The 17771-nt window shown below is 38.2% G+C and overlaps 1 protein-coding gene across 1 annotated transcript; it reads left to right on the top strand.

The window, feature by feature from the left end:
* Positions 1–7901: 7901 nt before the first annotated feature.
* On the top strand, positions 7902–14188 carry TLR3 (toll like receptor 3; the record flags this gene model as incomplete). The annotated part of the gene is made up of 4 exons (XM_084203812.1): positions 7902–8342; positions 9563–9754; positions 11370–13195; positions 13960–14188. 4 exons carry the CDS (start codon positions 7902–7904, stop codon positions 14186–14188), a joined length of 2688 nt encoding a protein of 895 aa, XP_084059938.1.
* Positions 14189–17771: the final 3583 nt, after the last annotated feature.

Here is a 17771-nt window from a genome sequence, read left to right as displayed (position 1 = left end):
GATCATCCCTGTGGAGTCCATGTAAACAATGATCTTTCCAGAAGGCTCACCATCAATATTCACTGCATTTAAAAACATGCTCATGATTTGATTACTGCCTTGTAAGGGAAGTTAGATGTGGAAACTCATGTCTATGGCTGTTGTGATACACTTCAGAAACTTTTTAATACCTGGCAGCTGAGAGTGTCTCCTTTTCTTGCACTGAAATTAGATAGGGTTTAAAATATACTTATTTTGATGAAGAAAAAACAACCTAAAGAATAACTTATTGCTACTGTTTCCATATTTTCATGAGAGACATTAGAAAATAAGTGTGGACAAGACATGTGCTTGGGCCATTGTAAAGAAGCAATTATGGATTTGAAGTCAGCTGTCAGCACAGCCAAATACTTATTGGGAATGAGGAATTACAAAGTGTGGTCTATCTGGCTGTTTTCACAGTTATTTACTTCTGTGCATCTTACCTTCTGGGCGCTCAAAAGGAATCTGAGCATTTAAGGCTTTGAAGCCACAGTGATTCGTCAGGAATAAAATCAATGAAAAAAGATACTGGATAGAGATTTCAGTAAATGGGAAGCTGAAATACACCTGCGGCTCTTCTTAATACAGGTTACCTTCAGATTCCAGAGATTACATTGCCTTAAAAGCATAGTGGGAAAATATTTCTAAAAGTGGTAGGCTTGTCCTAATGTTTGCTCTTTGTGTTGCAAGCATGACTGTAAATCAAATTATGAAATTTCTACTTTATTATTAAAGTTTGCTGTGTTCATAGTGAAACCACTTGGCATGGGAGCCACTGTGTGTGACCTGAATTGAGATAAAGATTTCCTGTTGGAAATATACTGTAAAAACATGCATGGCAATGGGCCAGAAAAAGGGGGAACAACAAAAAAGGAAGGGATTCTGAAACCAGACAATTAAATACAGTGGGAAATGCTGTTAATAGAAACTATTGCAAATCAAAAATATTTAATATGCATGCTTAATTGAGAAATCTGTATAAAAACAAGATTTTAGGAAGGCTGTCACCTTTTGGGGAAGAGTTCTTAGAGATAGAAAAATATTTCCACAACACAAGAATATCTAAGTCCTAAATTCTAGCTTCTTTACTACTTCCTTACAAAAAAAGGCTAAAATATTTAAGAGCAATAGTTATATATATATATACATGAATCCAGTGCTGCAGACATGAAACATTGAGGAACCTCTTTTATAAAATGGTGGCATAATGAAGTGAAACATTTTGACCTTCTCTAACCCTGTCTGAAATGTTAACTTAAAAGTTAGTGACTTCTCCTTTGTCTGGCTCCAGGGTCCTCTCTTTGGGATTAGAATTCCCTGGATGAAAAGTAAAAGCATTGACATAATATACATGCTAGTGTTGATGCATGCTTGCTGGAGCAGTGGAAGATGCAGTGAAAAGGTTCCAAAGGCTGCCTTTGAAACTGTCCAAATAAAGAGAGGAGAGGTTGTGTTTGAACAGGAATCCATCCTAGAGCTGAATTCTCAGTTCTTTAATTTGCCTCCTGGCTAGGCTAAGTAAAGCAACCTAACCATAGTGAAATGAAGTGTTGTGAATGCTCTTACAAGCTCTTACAATGCTCTTACAAGCCAGAATATTTCAGATACCTGTTCTATTCAGGCAATACAACCTATTCTGCAGTAGCAGTTGATCTTCACAGTCAGTGCAACACATCAGAAAAGTGCCAAAGCTGATGAGTCAAAGCTGTACTTTATCTCTTCATATTTACTGGCATTTTGAATGTTACTTCCAGGTGAAAAACACTCTAGTCAAAGTCACTGCTCTTGGCTGGCTGCTAGCTATCTTAAATCCCAAACAATGGCTGGAGTTCTCAGCTACCTGCCCCAGTCATGTTCCCAGATTTCATTCACAATACACTTTTTATTCCACAAGAGGAATTAAACAAAGAAATGCATGGAAGTAAATTCTTCTGTCTTTGAGGTTTGGGATGATGCTAGTGAACATATTCTGCCTGTGAATCCCTACGTACTCTTTTCCACTTTTGTGTCAACAAAAAGCTAATGTAATTTAATTTTTACAGCTTGTAAATTAGCAGTATTGACTGAGTAGGCTTAGAAGAACTATTGCATCTAAAAGTCACGTGACCTGCCAGGTATTTCAACAGCTCAGTTAAACATAGCCAAATTAATGTAATCACAAGAGAAGCAGCATCTATTATTGTCTCAGGAGGCACATCCAAGCTAACTCTGTGCCACACTGTCCTCCCTTCTACCTGCCTTGATGTTGCAGGAAGTCCCCCACCAAGACTTGACTCAGATCTTTAGTGTTCAGGTCTGCTTCTTCCTGCTTTTTTTTCTCTTGGAAGCTGCGCTCACTTCCAGACATCTTTAAATTCTGTTTCCATGAACCTGTCCATTGTTGCATAGGATATGTGAATCCAACCACAACAAAAGGTGCTTTCACCTTTTGAGTGGCTGATAGTCATTGAAGTGTCTGAATGTGTTCTCGCAGTTTAGGTCTTCTCCCTGACGCTTGCAGTGTGACCTGCAGTTTACAAAAACACTGAAATCCCACTGTATTAACAGGGAACCCATGTTAACCCATGTGCTAAGTTAATACACATTTTTGTATCTGAAGATCAGGTAAGATCAGTAGAGTTCCTTTTTTCCTAGGCTCCGTTTTGGTGGTTAGTTAGCTCTGGCAGTGTTCTGTGAGATACTGCACATACATCCCCACCCTTCCACATTTATAGAATGGATCAGCTTAAGCTGCGTTTGTGCAGCAGCTGGTTACTCTGCTCTTAAACTTGTAAGTGAAATGGCTGCATCTCCAGTGTTTTGCCTGACTGTATTTTGTCATCATTCAGAACCACCTCACTCAAGCTTGCCCTGACCCCAATGTGAGAGCCTTGCCTAATTTTTGCGCTGCTTTTTTTCTAAATGATTCTTTGGACAGGTGGATTGCTTAACTATGCCCTCCATTATGCGCTGTCATGTTCTTTCCAACACTTGAAAGCATAAGTACAGGGTAAAGTAGGCTACACCTGGAGTTATGGCAACTTGGGAACCTGATGAGATTGCACACCGCGGAAGTAAGCACAAATGTATCCACTTTGTTCCTGCCTCAGAACTACCAACCACACTTGCTGAATCTGCACTGGTTCTGTATGCCCGAGAGTGTATCTTGCACAGTACTATCTTGCTGGCTCTTGTAAATTACACTGCAAAATGTTTACAAGAAATTTTCTGTACTAAAATAAATGTTCTTACCCCCAGTGCAAGAGCTCCAAAAGAGTGGAGATTTTGACCACCCATGTGCTGTTGTTTCCCCAAGCCCTGGATATTTTCATAAGGCTAGACTGTTGAAAACACCTTAGTGAAAAAATTAACAGCTTCACCAGCATTAGATGGTTTTCCTCCATTGTGCCTGGGACAACTGTAACTTCCTAACAGTCTCCTATGCGTATAGAGAAGAGAGGTTTGAGAAGCAATAAATTGTGAGGTAAGACCAAACACCACATTTCATCTGTAGTTATGAGTATGGTCTAGAGAGAGATAAAATACCTGACAGTATTGCTGTGCTGGAATAGTGATCTAAAGGTTGTTAATTATTAGGTTTCTTACCAACAATGTTCTAAAGCAGCAGAATTACAACACACAAAGCAAAAATCCTCTTCAGATTAACTGAATGTGACTTTAGCTGGCTGTTCTTCTGATCAAATGACCTTTTCCTGACATGAGCACACTGGACAGCATGGAAGAGAAATTTACTCTTCCCACACCAAGAGGAAAGGGTGGATCAAGGTTTAACTGTGAAATGGGAATGAAAGGCTTTAGAGACTTTCAGCTCCGAAGGATCTTGGTCTGGTCTCAGTTTGTGTCCCAACTCCAAGAATAAAAATTAATTTTTATTCAGCAATTGCTGAAAGAATTCCGAGCACAGAAGTAGGAAGTAAGTAGTAGTAAGCAATTGCTGAAGGAATTCCGAGCACAGAGGTAAGGGCCTCAATCTCTTTGTTACCCAGCCCATCTCCCAGCCAGCCTCCTCCACGGCAAAAATGTTGGTAGTCCCAGATTTAGGGTAGAAACCAGCACAAGCTCCCCCCCTCCCCAAAGCTCCTGATGGGCAGGCAGTTAACACATTGCTTAACAATTTCAAACAGTTCCAACGAAGAATTAAAGCCCAACTTTACTCTTTTCTGGCTTAGTCTGCAGCTACCCACACTTCACTTAAGAAGGGACAGCACAATTACTCAAAAATGTCAGGTGACCTCAGCTGTTGGTGTCTCCTGCATATAGCTGGATCAGTTCTGCAGAATATTCCTGAATGCCAATGTAGTTGAAGCAATAGTACATCTTGTCATGTTCAGAAGGTGGTACTGAGAAAGTTCCCTCCAGGAAACACATGGTCAAGTCCTTTGGATAGCAGGGGCACACAGATTCACAAACAGTATTAAGATGACACACATATGAAAGCTGTACCTGAAACTTTAACTTGAACTTTTAAAAACAATTTGTTGGTTTGTTGTTGTTTTGTTTGGTTTTTTTAATACAAAATATTTATTTTCTCTCTGAGAAATTACATAATCAAATCACATAATCAAATCCCCTTTTAAAGGGAATACTGTACATGGCTCTGTAGGAAACATTGTTGCTGTTTCTACTTTAAAAACTAATATTCCTATGTCAGTAATCTGTCGATCAGGATATTGACTTTTGGGGATATTGAGGATTTTTAGACACTGGAAATAGCCAGGAATAAATTATACCTGAGTTTTAAATAGGATCGTGTGATGCTGCTCCTCATTTGTGATAAATCTGTATGTTTCAATCCGTTTACTTGTGGTCAGCATCCACAAGCAGCAGCCCGACTGTGAGGTTCGGAGCTATCTCCACGCTCAGCACCTCTGACACCTCTCATCTCAGGAGGGCTCGCGGCGGACGGGGGACCCGCGGCTGCCGCTGCTCGGAGGCACTCATCATGCTGCCTCTCGGAACCGGCCCCGCCGCTCCCCGCTTCCCTCGGCTTTCGGTTTCACTTCTTCCGGCTCTGGGCAGTGTTTCCTCACGGTTTTCGTGTGCTGAGAAAGCAGTGCAGAGGTGGGATGCTTCCAGACACACGGGGATAAAGCCCGCAGAGGTGCGTCGGTAAAATTCTTCACTTCATCGTAATAAATGTGAATATCGAGGTGCGGAGGTAAAGGGCTGCTCAGGAGTTCGGGTGATTTCCTTGATCCTGGATTTTTCTTCACTTGCAAGTTAGCCAAGTAAGTGCCTGTCTTTAAAGTTCTGGCTCGTAATATTAAACCTGTATTTCCTTCTTTTGCCCACCTGAAACGCTGTCCCTGAATTTTGATAATGGATGTGTGCTTTCTTCACTGGACCCCCAGACACAGCTAAAACACCTAAAGCTGGTTCCAGACTTTTTACAATGAAAAATCCAGGAAAAGGCAGCCCATTGGGCCTGGCTGGAAGTCAGCTAAAGAACCTGGTTTGTGATTGCGCAGTGCATTTCTTCCGCCTTTCAAACTTAAAGGTGAGCCTGGCAACAATTGCTGCAGAACCCAGCAGCTGGCTGATCACCCTAAAACAAGCGCTGAGAATGATGCAGACCAGGATGCAAGCTTCTGTCACAGATAAACTTCCCTTTTCTTTTCCTTTGTGTTTCCAGCAGTTGGGGTGCAGAGGAAAGAGGTAGGACAAGTGGTCCTTTATTTTCTCAGCTAGAGGGTCATGGGTGCTGTGCTTGGCAGCAGCTGTAGCAGGCCAGGCTGTCTGCAGGACCAAGAGTTTGTTGTCCCCTCCTCCTCCCCATTAACCAGTGGCAGATAAGTGGAGAGCCAGGCTATAAGAGCTGCAGGATGTGGGTCAGCTTGACATGCAGTACCCAGCAGGGAATTGTTTTTTCATTAGGGTTTATTTTAACCCATCTTTTGTAAGGTGTTGTGTGTGCCTTTGCAATGTTTTATGTCCCGCTATCCCTTGCTTGTACCCCCACTCCCAATGGATTATACAACTGTCTCCCCTTAGATGGCCAGGTTGTTCCCAAAAAAGGCAGCCATGAGATTCCCCTCTGGCCACTCCAATGTGACTTTTTGTCACTGGAGCAGTCCTAATGCATGCCCTCTGAAAGGCAGGTCAGCTATGGAGTCAAACTCTGCTGAGGTCTGACCTGCGTAGCTCCTGTTTGGCTGGAGGTTGCAGTGTCAACTCCTTAGAGTGTTTTGTTATGCTAGTGGAAATTTGTCTCTTTAGAAAACATCAGTTATGAAGAATGTTTCCTTTTTTCTATACAAATATGCAGATTTAATTTCTCTTCTCATTTCTTGTTTCATTGTTTGCTAAAGTGTGATACTCTAATGTGCTCAAAGCTTGATCATATTGATTAAACACAGGTTCCTATCAAAAGAAGATGAGAGCTGTATAAGAAAGAAAGCTCACATTTCCCATGAGTTAGTCTTTTGAGAAGCTCTTCTAGCTTCCTGCTAAGTCTAGGCAGGTTTATTCCCATCTATAGCCTGTTCTGTACTGGGGCACTAATAGCCTTCTCTGCCTGGGAGCCCATCCTGCTGAGACTGAACTAATTGGTAAATTGAGGTAGGTAGGTAGGTAGGTAGGTAGGTAGGTAGGTAGGTAGGTAGGTAGGTAGGTAGGTTGGTTCCAAGTTTGTTAGCAGAAGGCCATACAGATAAGTGTGTATCAAGACTGTGGAGATACTGTCACAAATCAGGGTTGAAAGTATAAGCTTTCTATTTTTTAACACAGAGAAATATTGAAGACAGGAACCTAAGCTTACTGTCCTCTGCTGCAGCATGAAAAAAACATTCTGGCAAGCACTCACAAAGTGTGTTCTCCCTCTACTAAAGATTAATTCTCTAGAGAATAATATGGAAGATACAGAGGACTCTTCTTTTGATTAGAAGAAATGCCATTTAATTAGACAAGCTCTATGACTCAGAAGGCTAGTCAAACCCTTCTGAGCTCTCACAGCTCTGTTCTCATCAGAATTTTTATGGAATTAATTTTTCAGTAAAATTTCATTACAAGATCACCAGGTGAATTTAATGGATACTAAATGGAAAATGAAAAAAAAATGAAAGAACCTAAGATTCATTAGAAATGTAATGACAAAACAGGTAGAGACATTGAAAATTAGAGTTTCAGTATTGATATACTAATCTAAGTGACCAAAAGATATGGGGTGGAGTATATAAATTCTTAAATGTATAAGTTTTCCTGAAAGTATTTGGATAAATATATTGAATCTAGGGGCAGTGTCTCCTCTACACCTTGGCTGTTATCTGTTTCTTTCTCTGATTAGGTTGGTACTGATTTATTTTGTGTGTTCTTACTTTCTCATATATGTTTCTATAGCCTGGTATTCTTTCTTTCTTTATAAGATGGAAAGACAGAATTTTATGTGATTGACTTGTAAAATAAAAACTGGCAAGAACGTAAGAGACAGAAGTGGTATATTATGTGGTTTTACTGCATATAACTAAATATTTTAGATGTAATTCAGCTCAGAGATCAGTTACTAACATTGAGAGGCTTATGTACAATTTGTCCTATTTATTGTATTTTATGAATGTTAAAGCAATGCAAAATTAATCAGAAAAGAGAAAGCAATTGGAAATTTTCATTGATTACAGGTAAAGTTGGTAGCTTTTTGAATTACCTATTTTTGTGCAAAACAATATTGCTTTTAAATAAAAGTATTTATGTAGAGATATTATTAGACATAACTCTTCTGCAGAAGTAAATGCAGAAAAAATTCATGGGTTAAAAACACTGACTGTTTGCTCACTATGAAATCACATATTTTTGAAGCCTTGCTTGCTTAGCTTTCAGTTGAAGATGCAAGTCACGTCAAAATGATTGTAATTTGCAGTGTTCTTTTTGCCTTTGCAGAGAGAACGATGCGAAACGCTATTCTTTGGTGGAGCAGCTTATGTGTCAGACTGATGTTTGTCTTCTGGCCGTGTGCATCAGCTGGAAAGCAGTGTCATATCCAAAATGAAATGGCTGACTGCAGTCACCTAAAGCTGACTCAAATTCCCTCTGATCTTCCAAACAACATAACGAGTTTGGACATTTCTCATAATCAGCTAAGACAGCTAGGTCCTGCAAATTTGACCAAGTACAGCCAGTTGGTTTTCTTGAATGCAGGCTACAACAGCATCTCTAAACTGCAACCAGAATTGTGCCAAAATGTGCCCCTGTTGCAGATTCTGAAGTTAGAACATAATGAATTGTATAAGCTCCCTGACAGAGTCTTTGCTTCCTGCACCAACCTGACTGAGCTCAATCTAGGATACAACAGACTAAATATAAAAAATCATCCTTTCAAAACCCTGAAGGTAAGAGTTAGAAATGCACCTTTTCATGTAAAGTATAAATGGGGAATTTACTGTATTGTCCAGTGTTATACAGAACTTCCTTGGTATCTCAAAGTACCCAACATATAATCTTTCACTAATTTTTGCTGAAGAAGAGGCCTTGTAGCTTCTTCTGTTATAGCATGTTGGAGTCTCAGTCATCTCTGTAAGTCAATGCTCTCCATTCCTTTTTCTGTACTGCATCCCTTTGAAGCACCTCTCCCATGCAGGATGTGTGCCAAGCCAATAGCAGCAGCAGATGATAATAGCAAAGTGGATGCTGTGGAATCTCAACTGCCTGGGTAGCTGGTAGCCTCAGTTCTCAAGGTTGAGCTTTAAGTATTCAAACCAGGAAGGCCATTGTTTAGGCTGAATGTAGTGTCTCTCAGGACTTTAAGAACTGAGAAAGAGTAAAAATGTTTTTATTGTACCTTTACTTTCTCTGGTAGTTTACATGTGGTTAAATATTCTTGTCTGTAGCAGAGGTTGGGGGACCACCACAGAAAGCAGGAAAGGACTATTTCACTGTCTTTGCACCAGGCAGGATTCATGCAAAAGGAAGAGACTAAGGACAAAAAAAAGTAAAGTAAGGACAATGTGTAGGTACTAATTGTCACTCAGTGTTCCAATGAGTATGCGTGTGGTTTTGAGTTGGTCTGAACTTTCCGGCTAAACTCAGTATTCCAGTTCAACTGCATGAGGCATACTTGGTTGATTTGTAGGACTGCTGGCACAACTAAATACAAGTGAGTGCAACCAGCTTCCATGTTGGGAACTTCACCTTCCTCATTCCATTTACAGGGCTGGAGCACCCTGAAAAAGCATGGAATGCAATATTTAATACTGTTGTAACTGCAGCCAGCTGTAGGCTTTTGCTTTTATCACTTTATCTGAGGCAGGATCAGATGAATCAGTGAATCAAGGAACTTTAACTATCTACTTTGGTTTGCAGTAGATACTTTACCAGGTTAATACCATTAATACCATGAAAGTTACTGGTGTGAAAAATTCAAAATACTTCTTCTTTTCAAGCTCAGTAGGAGCTTGAAAGCTGCCATTTCTGTATTACAAATTTATTTTAAGTGTAATATTGCAACTAATTTCTAATCAGTTATACTCTAATTAAATATTCCTAAATTTTTCTGTGAATTATATAAAATCAAAATTAAAAAAAAAAAAAAATTCTTGCATCTTCTCTCCAGAACTTGAAAATTTTGGACCTATCTCATAATTCTTTGAAGTCAGCCAATTTAGGATTGGAGCAACAGCTGGAGAAACTTCATGTGCTCATGTTGGGGAGCAACCAAATCACTGAGTTGAAAAAAGAAGACTTCAGTTTTCTTAGCAACACCTCATTGAATAGTCTTGATTTGTCATCAAATCCACTAAAAGAGGTAGGAAGCATTTCAACAGAAATTTAACACGTGTAAGAATAAAATGGAACTATCCTGATTTACCCTTTCTTATGGCATTTACATTGCAATTTTGATCCACTGAGGTCCAAAACCCATTGTATTTTATACAGCATTCCTCCTGACCTCCAGCAGGGATTTACAGAATTACAGTTTTGCCACTGAAATCGGCACAGGCTGGTTTCATATGGGCTGGTTCCATGTAGATCAGAGGTCTCAAGCAAGACCTAAATTGAGATGCTCTTAGAATCCTTACCAGGTATTTTCTGTGCAGAACTTTTTTTGCTCGTGCTGAAAGTGAAGGCCTGACACACTTTCTAAGTGGGTAAAAAGTGTGGTACTATGCAAGTCTGGTTATACAATCTAGGTTTCACTTCTCAGTTAATCAAAGAGAGCGTTCAACTTGTGGCTATGGGAACATCAGAGAAATAATCATTTCAGAAACATATACCCACTCCTTTAAAAAAACCCCACATGGGTGCTTTGTGTTCCATCTGTGCTCTCTGATCTGCTTCTCAGTGTTTTGATTCTTTGCAGAGTGATGGTTAAGTGTGGCAATTCTAAACTGGTTGCCCCTCAGCATATGAATACTGAATATGCATTGCATTTCCTTGGTTCGTTTGGTTTTTGTTTGTTTCTTTTGCTTTGTTTCCCAGTTGACTGATCTCTAAAAAATATGTACCTTGAACCTACAAGAACATTTTAAGGTGGTACAAGTTTGTATCCATGCTAAGAGTGAATCCCACCATCCTCTTTTACTTGGCCTCTTCATCCCTCCCTCTTTCTGATACCAGCTTTTATGAGGCTATATGCTGGATCACTGGGGACACTCTATGGCTTGGTTAGCTTGTAGTCACACTGGTTCCCTACCTGGTTCACCATGTGACTGCAGTGGGGCTATTCTGGCACAAGGGTACAGGGTGTGGATGAGTAAATGGCACTATTTCTTTCTTGCACTGCTACTTTGTGCCACTCTCAGCTACTCTGGTTTTACAGTACTGTTATCTAAAAATCAGCCTTATGCATTTGAATCATTCTGAAAAATGGAATATTTAATCCCTCAGCTGATAGCTTAATCAAGATGAGGGGCTAGCACTACTACAAAAGCTTGTGATTCATATTGTGAAACCAAGTGTGTAGCATTAGATTTCATAGTAGCTTCGGCTTGCACAGAGAAGCTGGGTTTCTTGTCTGTCTGCAGACCTAATAACTAGTAAATTAGTATACCTAGCAGATATCAATAAAAGAAAGCTGAAGAAAGATATCAAAAATTTTAAGACACTTCTAGAGAAGGAGTTTTGGTTGTTGGATACAAACATGCATCTCACTAAGCCACTTTCTGTGTTCTAAAATAATACTACTCAGATTTTTGATAATCATGTTATAAATGTCACAAACTATTGTCACAAGAAGTGTAAACTCCAAAAAGTGTTTGTCTGAACTTGGCTGTGAAGCAGTGTGAGGGTAGGAGTTCTGTTCTGCTTGGAAATCACATTTGAAAGCCTTTCCAAGTTTTGGAATGGTCGACTTGGAATTGGTCAACTTTCTTACATAATCCCCTTGTTTAGCTCAAGACTTTTTTTTCTTGTCCTTTCAGTTTCATCCGGGATGTTTCCATACAATTGGAAATTTGAGTGGCCTCATACTGAACAATGTTGAACTTGGTGAAAATGGCACAAAGAAACTTTGTACAGAATTATCAAACACAGCGATTCGAAACCTCTCACTGAGCCATGTGAAACTTTCCTACATTGGCATGTCAACTTTCCAGGGACTACAAGGAACGAATCTTACAATTTTAAACCTTTCCCAAAATTCTCTCTCTGTCATAGAAAATGACTCATTTCAGTGGCTTTCAAGTTTACAATACTTAAACCTGAAGATTAATAATATTCATGTATCTTCACGTTTATTTTATGGATTATCCAGCCTTAAATATTTGAATCTCATAAACTCACTTACTGGGAAAATTGAAGATTTTTCTTTTCATTGGCTATACCACCTGGAGTACCTCATAATGGATAATAACAATTTTCCAGGAATTACTGCTAATATTTTCACAGGTCTGAACAACCTGAAATATCTGAGTCTCTGCAACTGCAACATAAATTTACAAAGAATAACTAATAAAACATTTTCATCACTTGCTAATTCTAGCTTACAGGTTCTCAACCTCACAAAAACCAGAATCTCTACAATAGAAAGTGGGGCATTTTCTTCCCTGGGACACCTGAAAATTCTTGATCTTGGTCTCAATGAAATTAGTCAACAGCTTACAGGTCATGAGTTTAAAGGTCTCAATAATATACAAGATATTTATCTTTCCTATAATAAAAACTTGTCTTTGCAAAGTGAATCATTCATTTTTGTCCCAGGCCTTAGAAAACTGATGCTGAGGAAGGTAGGCTGCAGTAATCTGGAACTTTCTCCTTCACCTTTTCATCCTCTACGAAACCTCACTGTCTTGGACATCAGCAATAACAACATAGCAAACATAAAAGAAGACTTGTTTGATGGACTTGACAAACTTGACATCCTGGATTTGCAGCACAATAATTTAGCCCGGCTTTGGAAACATGCAAATCCGGATGGCCCTGTTCTTTTTTTAAAGGGTCTTCCCAATTTGCAGATTCTTAATTTAAAATCAAATGGGCTTGATGAAATTCCAGTTCAGGCTTTCAAGGGTCTGTTTCAATTAAAACACTTGGATTTAGGCTCAAATAATTTGAATTTGCTTCCAGCAACTCTGTTTGATGACCAAGCCTCTCTGAATTCATTGAACCTTCAGAAAAACCTGATAACCTCAGTTGAAGAAAAAGTATTTGGCCCACCTTTTAGGAGCTTGAGAAGACTAGAGATGGATTCCAATCCCTTTGATTGTACCTGTGAAAGCATTGCTTGGTTTGCTGATTGGCTTAATGAGACCCAAGCAGATATACCTGGATTGAGGTCCCAGTACATTTGCAACACCCCACCTAAATATCATGGTAGTCTGGTTTTGTATTTTGATAGTTCAGCCTGCAAAGACAGTGCTCCATTTAAACTTCTTTTTGTGATCTCTACCAGTATTGTGACGCTATTCATTTTTATTGTCCTTACCATCCATTTTGAAGGGTGGAGAATAGCTTTTTACTGGAATATTTTAGTCAATCGAATGCTTGGTTTTAAAGAATTTGAGAGACAAGAGGAACAGTATGATTATGATGCCTATGTTATTCATGCAAGAGAGGACAAGAATTGGGTGTCTAAAAATTTCATGTCTCTGGAAAAAAATAACCACTTTGAAATTAAGTTTTGTTTAGAAGAACGGGATTTTGAAGCAGGTGTATCTGTATTCGAAGCCACAGTTAACAGCATAAAAATGAGCAGGAAGATTATTTTTGTTGTGACTGAACACCTTTTACAGGATCCCTGGTGTAAAAAGTGAGTAGGATTTGAAATTTTATCTATAAGAGGAAAAATTTCTTAAGAGATATTTTAATAAGATAATTTTTTAATTGTAATTTAATAAAAAATAGCATTTATTGAAAAATACCCACTCAAAATCTACTTCAATATATTTACCTTATATATTGTAACTTAAAAATAATTCCTAAGTTAGTAAAATTAATTCTTTCACACATATGGTAGTGCACATTTAAATACCTAAGTCAATGTTTTAGGCATTTTCTTGGGTGTTTTTTGTGGCTTTTTTTGTTTGTTTGATTTATTTGTTTGGGTTTTTAGGTTTGTTTCTGTTGTGGTTTTTTGTTTGGTTGGTTTGGGGTTTTTTTGGTTTTTTTTTAGGGGGGGGTAGTATTTTGCTTTGTTTTGTTTGGTTGGGTTTTTTCCTCAAAAGTCAGGCTGACACCTTTGCAGATTGTTTTCCTTAAATCACACATTTGAAGAAGAGCAACAATGAGTTAGACCACTAGCATTGAAAGATGATTTTTGTTTGCCTTTAAATTAGTCTTTTCACTATTATATAGTGGTCTCATAAAGAAAGGGATTTTGCTAAACAAGGCTATATCAAGACAGTACACTTAGCTTATATTTTAAGAGCATTATTTTATTTTTTTTTGGTTAGAGGCAACTAATTTAAGTAATAACCATTGTATATCACAAAATAGACATTAAGACCCCTGTTAATCTTTTCTTTCTCTTTCACATAAAAGAAAACAATGATTTTTGTCTTATTTTTGCTTCAGTTTCAAGGTGTATCATGCTCTCCAGCAAGCTGTTGAACAAAGTCGGGACTCCATCATACTGATCTTTCTTGATGATATCCAAGATTACAAGTTGTATCATGCCCTTCACCTGAGAAGAGGAATGTTCAGATCTCGCTGCATCTTGAACTGGCCAGCCCAGAAGGAACGAGTCAGTGCATTTCACCAGCAATTAGTGATGGCACTGAAATGTAAAAGTAAAGTGCACTGATTTTTGAACTACAGATTTGAATTGTGGGGTCATTTTATTGTATATTTTCTACCACTGGAAAACTAGCAAGCCTTCATGAAGGTCTGAAAAGGTTTGTCATCCTGTAAATATATGTAATGGGCACTATAAGTTAAATTTATTTGTTTCTATTAATATTTTTGCTGATATTTTAATTCAGCTGCACTGAAGTGATGTTAAAAGGGATCATAGTGGAAAGTAATTTCAATCAGTGTATTAAAAATGTGGTAGAAATTCTGAAAAGCAGTGAGAACCACTGATGTTCTATGAAATGATGTAGGGTAGAAAAGACATACTCTCTAAGGGGATATAGAAAAGAAAATGCATTAATGATAAAGCAGCAAAATCTTTGTAGAAGGTAGAGTGGACACTAGCTCTTGCTTTTGAAACATGGGGGATTCAGTGCCTCCAGCTGGAAAGCTTTCCTTGTGAAACACATTAAGTAACACAGAAAAATACTTCTGTAATTCAAAACAAGAATCTGCAGTTCAAAAGTGAGTTTCAAAGTGAGCTTTAATACCTTTGTGATTATGCCTTTTAGGGGGCCTAATACTGGTTGCTATCAAAAAGTGACTTCCAGGCTGATGAGTCAACTGATTTAATAAATTTGGTAACAGGAAAAAGAATTTTTGCTCTTCTCTGGTGAAATTCGGAGAGCTGGCAGGACATTAACACTGAGAGATGTCACCTTCATTCTTAGAATGCATACAAAACTGGATGGGGGCCTGTACACAGAACTTGAAATCAATGTGAAGTATGGCCAAGGCACAGGTGCTGCACCTATATAAAATGAATAAAGGCACAGATATTTTTATAATATAACCAGAGGACAACTTTGTGGAGAAAGTAGTGCTACTGCAATTTCATTATCAAAATTTTTGTTACTGGTAAAGCAACAACAACAAAACCAAATAAATAATTTTAAATAGTGTCAGAAACATTATTGTGACCACGGTTAGAGGTGGAGTGGGAAAAAAATTTCAACACTAGATTAATTTCACATTTTTTGTTTCCCTCTATACACAGCTTTGCCTTTTATAGCCACAAAGACAACTGCAAAAAAATCAGATAGATTCCTGTAGTTCATTTCTTGCATATTAAGCTAGTTTGATTTTTTTTCCTGAACATATTTTACAGAAAAATGGGCTAGATGGCAATTGCCAGGGCATTAAGGTTCAAACATATGGGCTAGCAGCTTGATCTGGAGAGGGAACTGAGGCTGAGCAAAATGTGCTTTCAAGAGTGTTTATAATCTTGAACACTGGCTAAAATTTTATGGTGAATTTGAGCACAAGCTATTGTAAATTAGACACAAGGCAGTCACTTATATAGTTTTGTTAAAATTTAATTGCTGCTGCAAGGACCTTTTAAAACTTTGTCAGCTTTTAATAGGTCTGTGATCCTTCAATAGCTCAGGGATATTTTAAAATTGCTTTTTCCCCCCAGCATTTCCCTCATCAACTTCAATATCACTATTGCTACAAGAATGCTGTTTTACTGCTTTAGAAAACAGTTCTATACTTCACATTTTAAACAGCTTTTCTTATTATTTGCTATATATGTAGATGAAAAATTTGGTTTTAATAGGCTTCCCGTGTCCCATGATGATAAAAACCTAAACAAGACAAATAATTATTGAAATAGGATTTTTTTATGCACTGGAATAGTGAAGGGGGTGCAGATGTCCACTTGCTCGGGAAGTCCTGAGTGAAAACAAAACAAGTTTTGTTTACAGCTGAAGTGATAGATGATGATTCCCTAATTACAGTAATAGGATTATCCCCATTGTGATGCTTTCATCTCATCTTTCTCACCTTTTCAGGCGAAGTGACAAATTCTTTCTTCATGCTTAGGCCATGAAAGTTGAGCAGGCAAGTTGGTAATTATGGTGTGCCAGGTATGCACCATATCAACTGTTCTTTCCCTTATTTAAAGACTAACATGTGACACGGTTCCTATCCTAAATCTGCAATGACACATACCAGCAGAATTTCTCTTTCCACATCAACATAAATTGTTTAGAAAATGCAAGTAATTCACATGGATATTATTAGTATTCACCTGGATATTAAAAAAGATGAAGAGAACACACACATAAATGCTACAGTGAAATGTGATACAAGAGGTCAGACTAGATTATCTAATGGTCTTTTCTGACCTTTAGAGCCTGACAAATGACAGCATGTCTAAATTCTTAAAGATTTTTCTAGTTACTACAAAAGCTCCCAAAATTGTTTTCAGAACAGTATAAAAAATCTTATAAATGCTTAGTTTTGTAATACAGCTAGAAATACAAACAAGAAGTACTTGGTGATGGATGAAAAATCCCTTTAAATTATAAAAATTGATGAATACATTCTAAACAGTTATTTTAGTACCTAGATTAAGTTTAAAATAATCTACCATAGTAATAGACATTATAAAGGTTCAAAATGTATAAAATTTAAAAAAAAGGTTCATAATGTATTAAAAAAAAAGGCACAAAAGTAATGATCACAGTTACACCAGCTCTAAAATTTTCCTATAAATTTTCCCTGTTTTTCTGAAAGTTACCCACTTCTGGTCTGCTCCTGTAATTTGTTTGACAATTTTATTGAGAGTAAATAAATGCTTTGCTTACTATGGCTAAGAGTTGTAAGTGCTTTCAGGATTCACAGTCTGTGTCTGAACTGGGCCGTCTCATTGCAGTGGGCAGCATCAGATTACATTATGCAGATTTGCTGATGAGTTGAACACCAAATAAATGAAAAGTAGTTCCAAACTTGTAATATCGAAGATGTTACGTAGGATTAAAGAAGAGCCATTTGTATTGAAAATAGAATATGTAAAGGACTTGAGTGAGGCAGAATGCTCAAGTCTGGAGATTTGGAGTGGAACCTGACTGTTTCTGCAGATCTTGAATGACAAGGTGTCATGGTTTAGGAATAGTATTCCCCAGTTTAGAATTCTAAACCATGTGCTGCTCGCTCACTCCTCCCTCCCCTGGCAGGCTGGAGAGCAGAACTACAGGCACAAAAGGTAAAGATCATGGGCTGAGATATGAACAATTTACTTGAAAAAGCAATGAAACAAAACCAAACAGTAACAGGAACAATATTAATAACAGAGTGTACAAGAGAGGTGATCGATTCACATGTGAGTTCTTACCACAGGAAACACAAAGGACCCCTGGCCCTTATGGTTGGTATGAGGTGACACAAAATTACCTCAGGGTCCTAGCCATGCCCCTCCTTGCTACTGCAAACATTAACCCAGTCCTGCCAGAACACAGGGAGTAATGAACAAGTTACAGGTAGTGATGTTCATATATATTTATAGCTGAGGTAAATATACTACCCACCAATGAACTCAATTATGCTACTTTCACTGTGCCTTAGTCAGCGTTTTTTACCCTGGAATAAATTCAGATTGTGTTGCTCTTAGATTTAAGTGCACCTGTTCCATAAGGTTTTGTCAGAACATATTTGTCCTGGTTTGTAAGAAAAAGGCCAGGAATGCCCCAGTTCCAAATCTCAGTCCTCTACTTGATGTTCTGTGTGCTCTCTCTGCCAGCTCATTGCACTCC

This window comes from Fringilla coelebs, assembly GCF_963513975.1.
Source record: "Fringilla coelebs genome assembly, chromosome: 4".
Lineage (NCBI taxonomy): Eukaryota > Metazoa > Chordata > Aves > Passeriformes > Fringillidae > Fringilla > Fringilla coelebs.
This window is presented reverse-complemented; position numbering and strand designations above follow the sequence as displayed.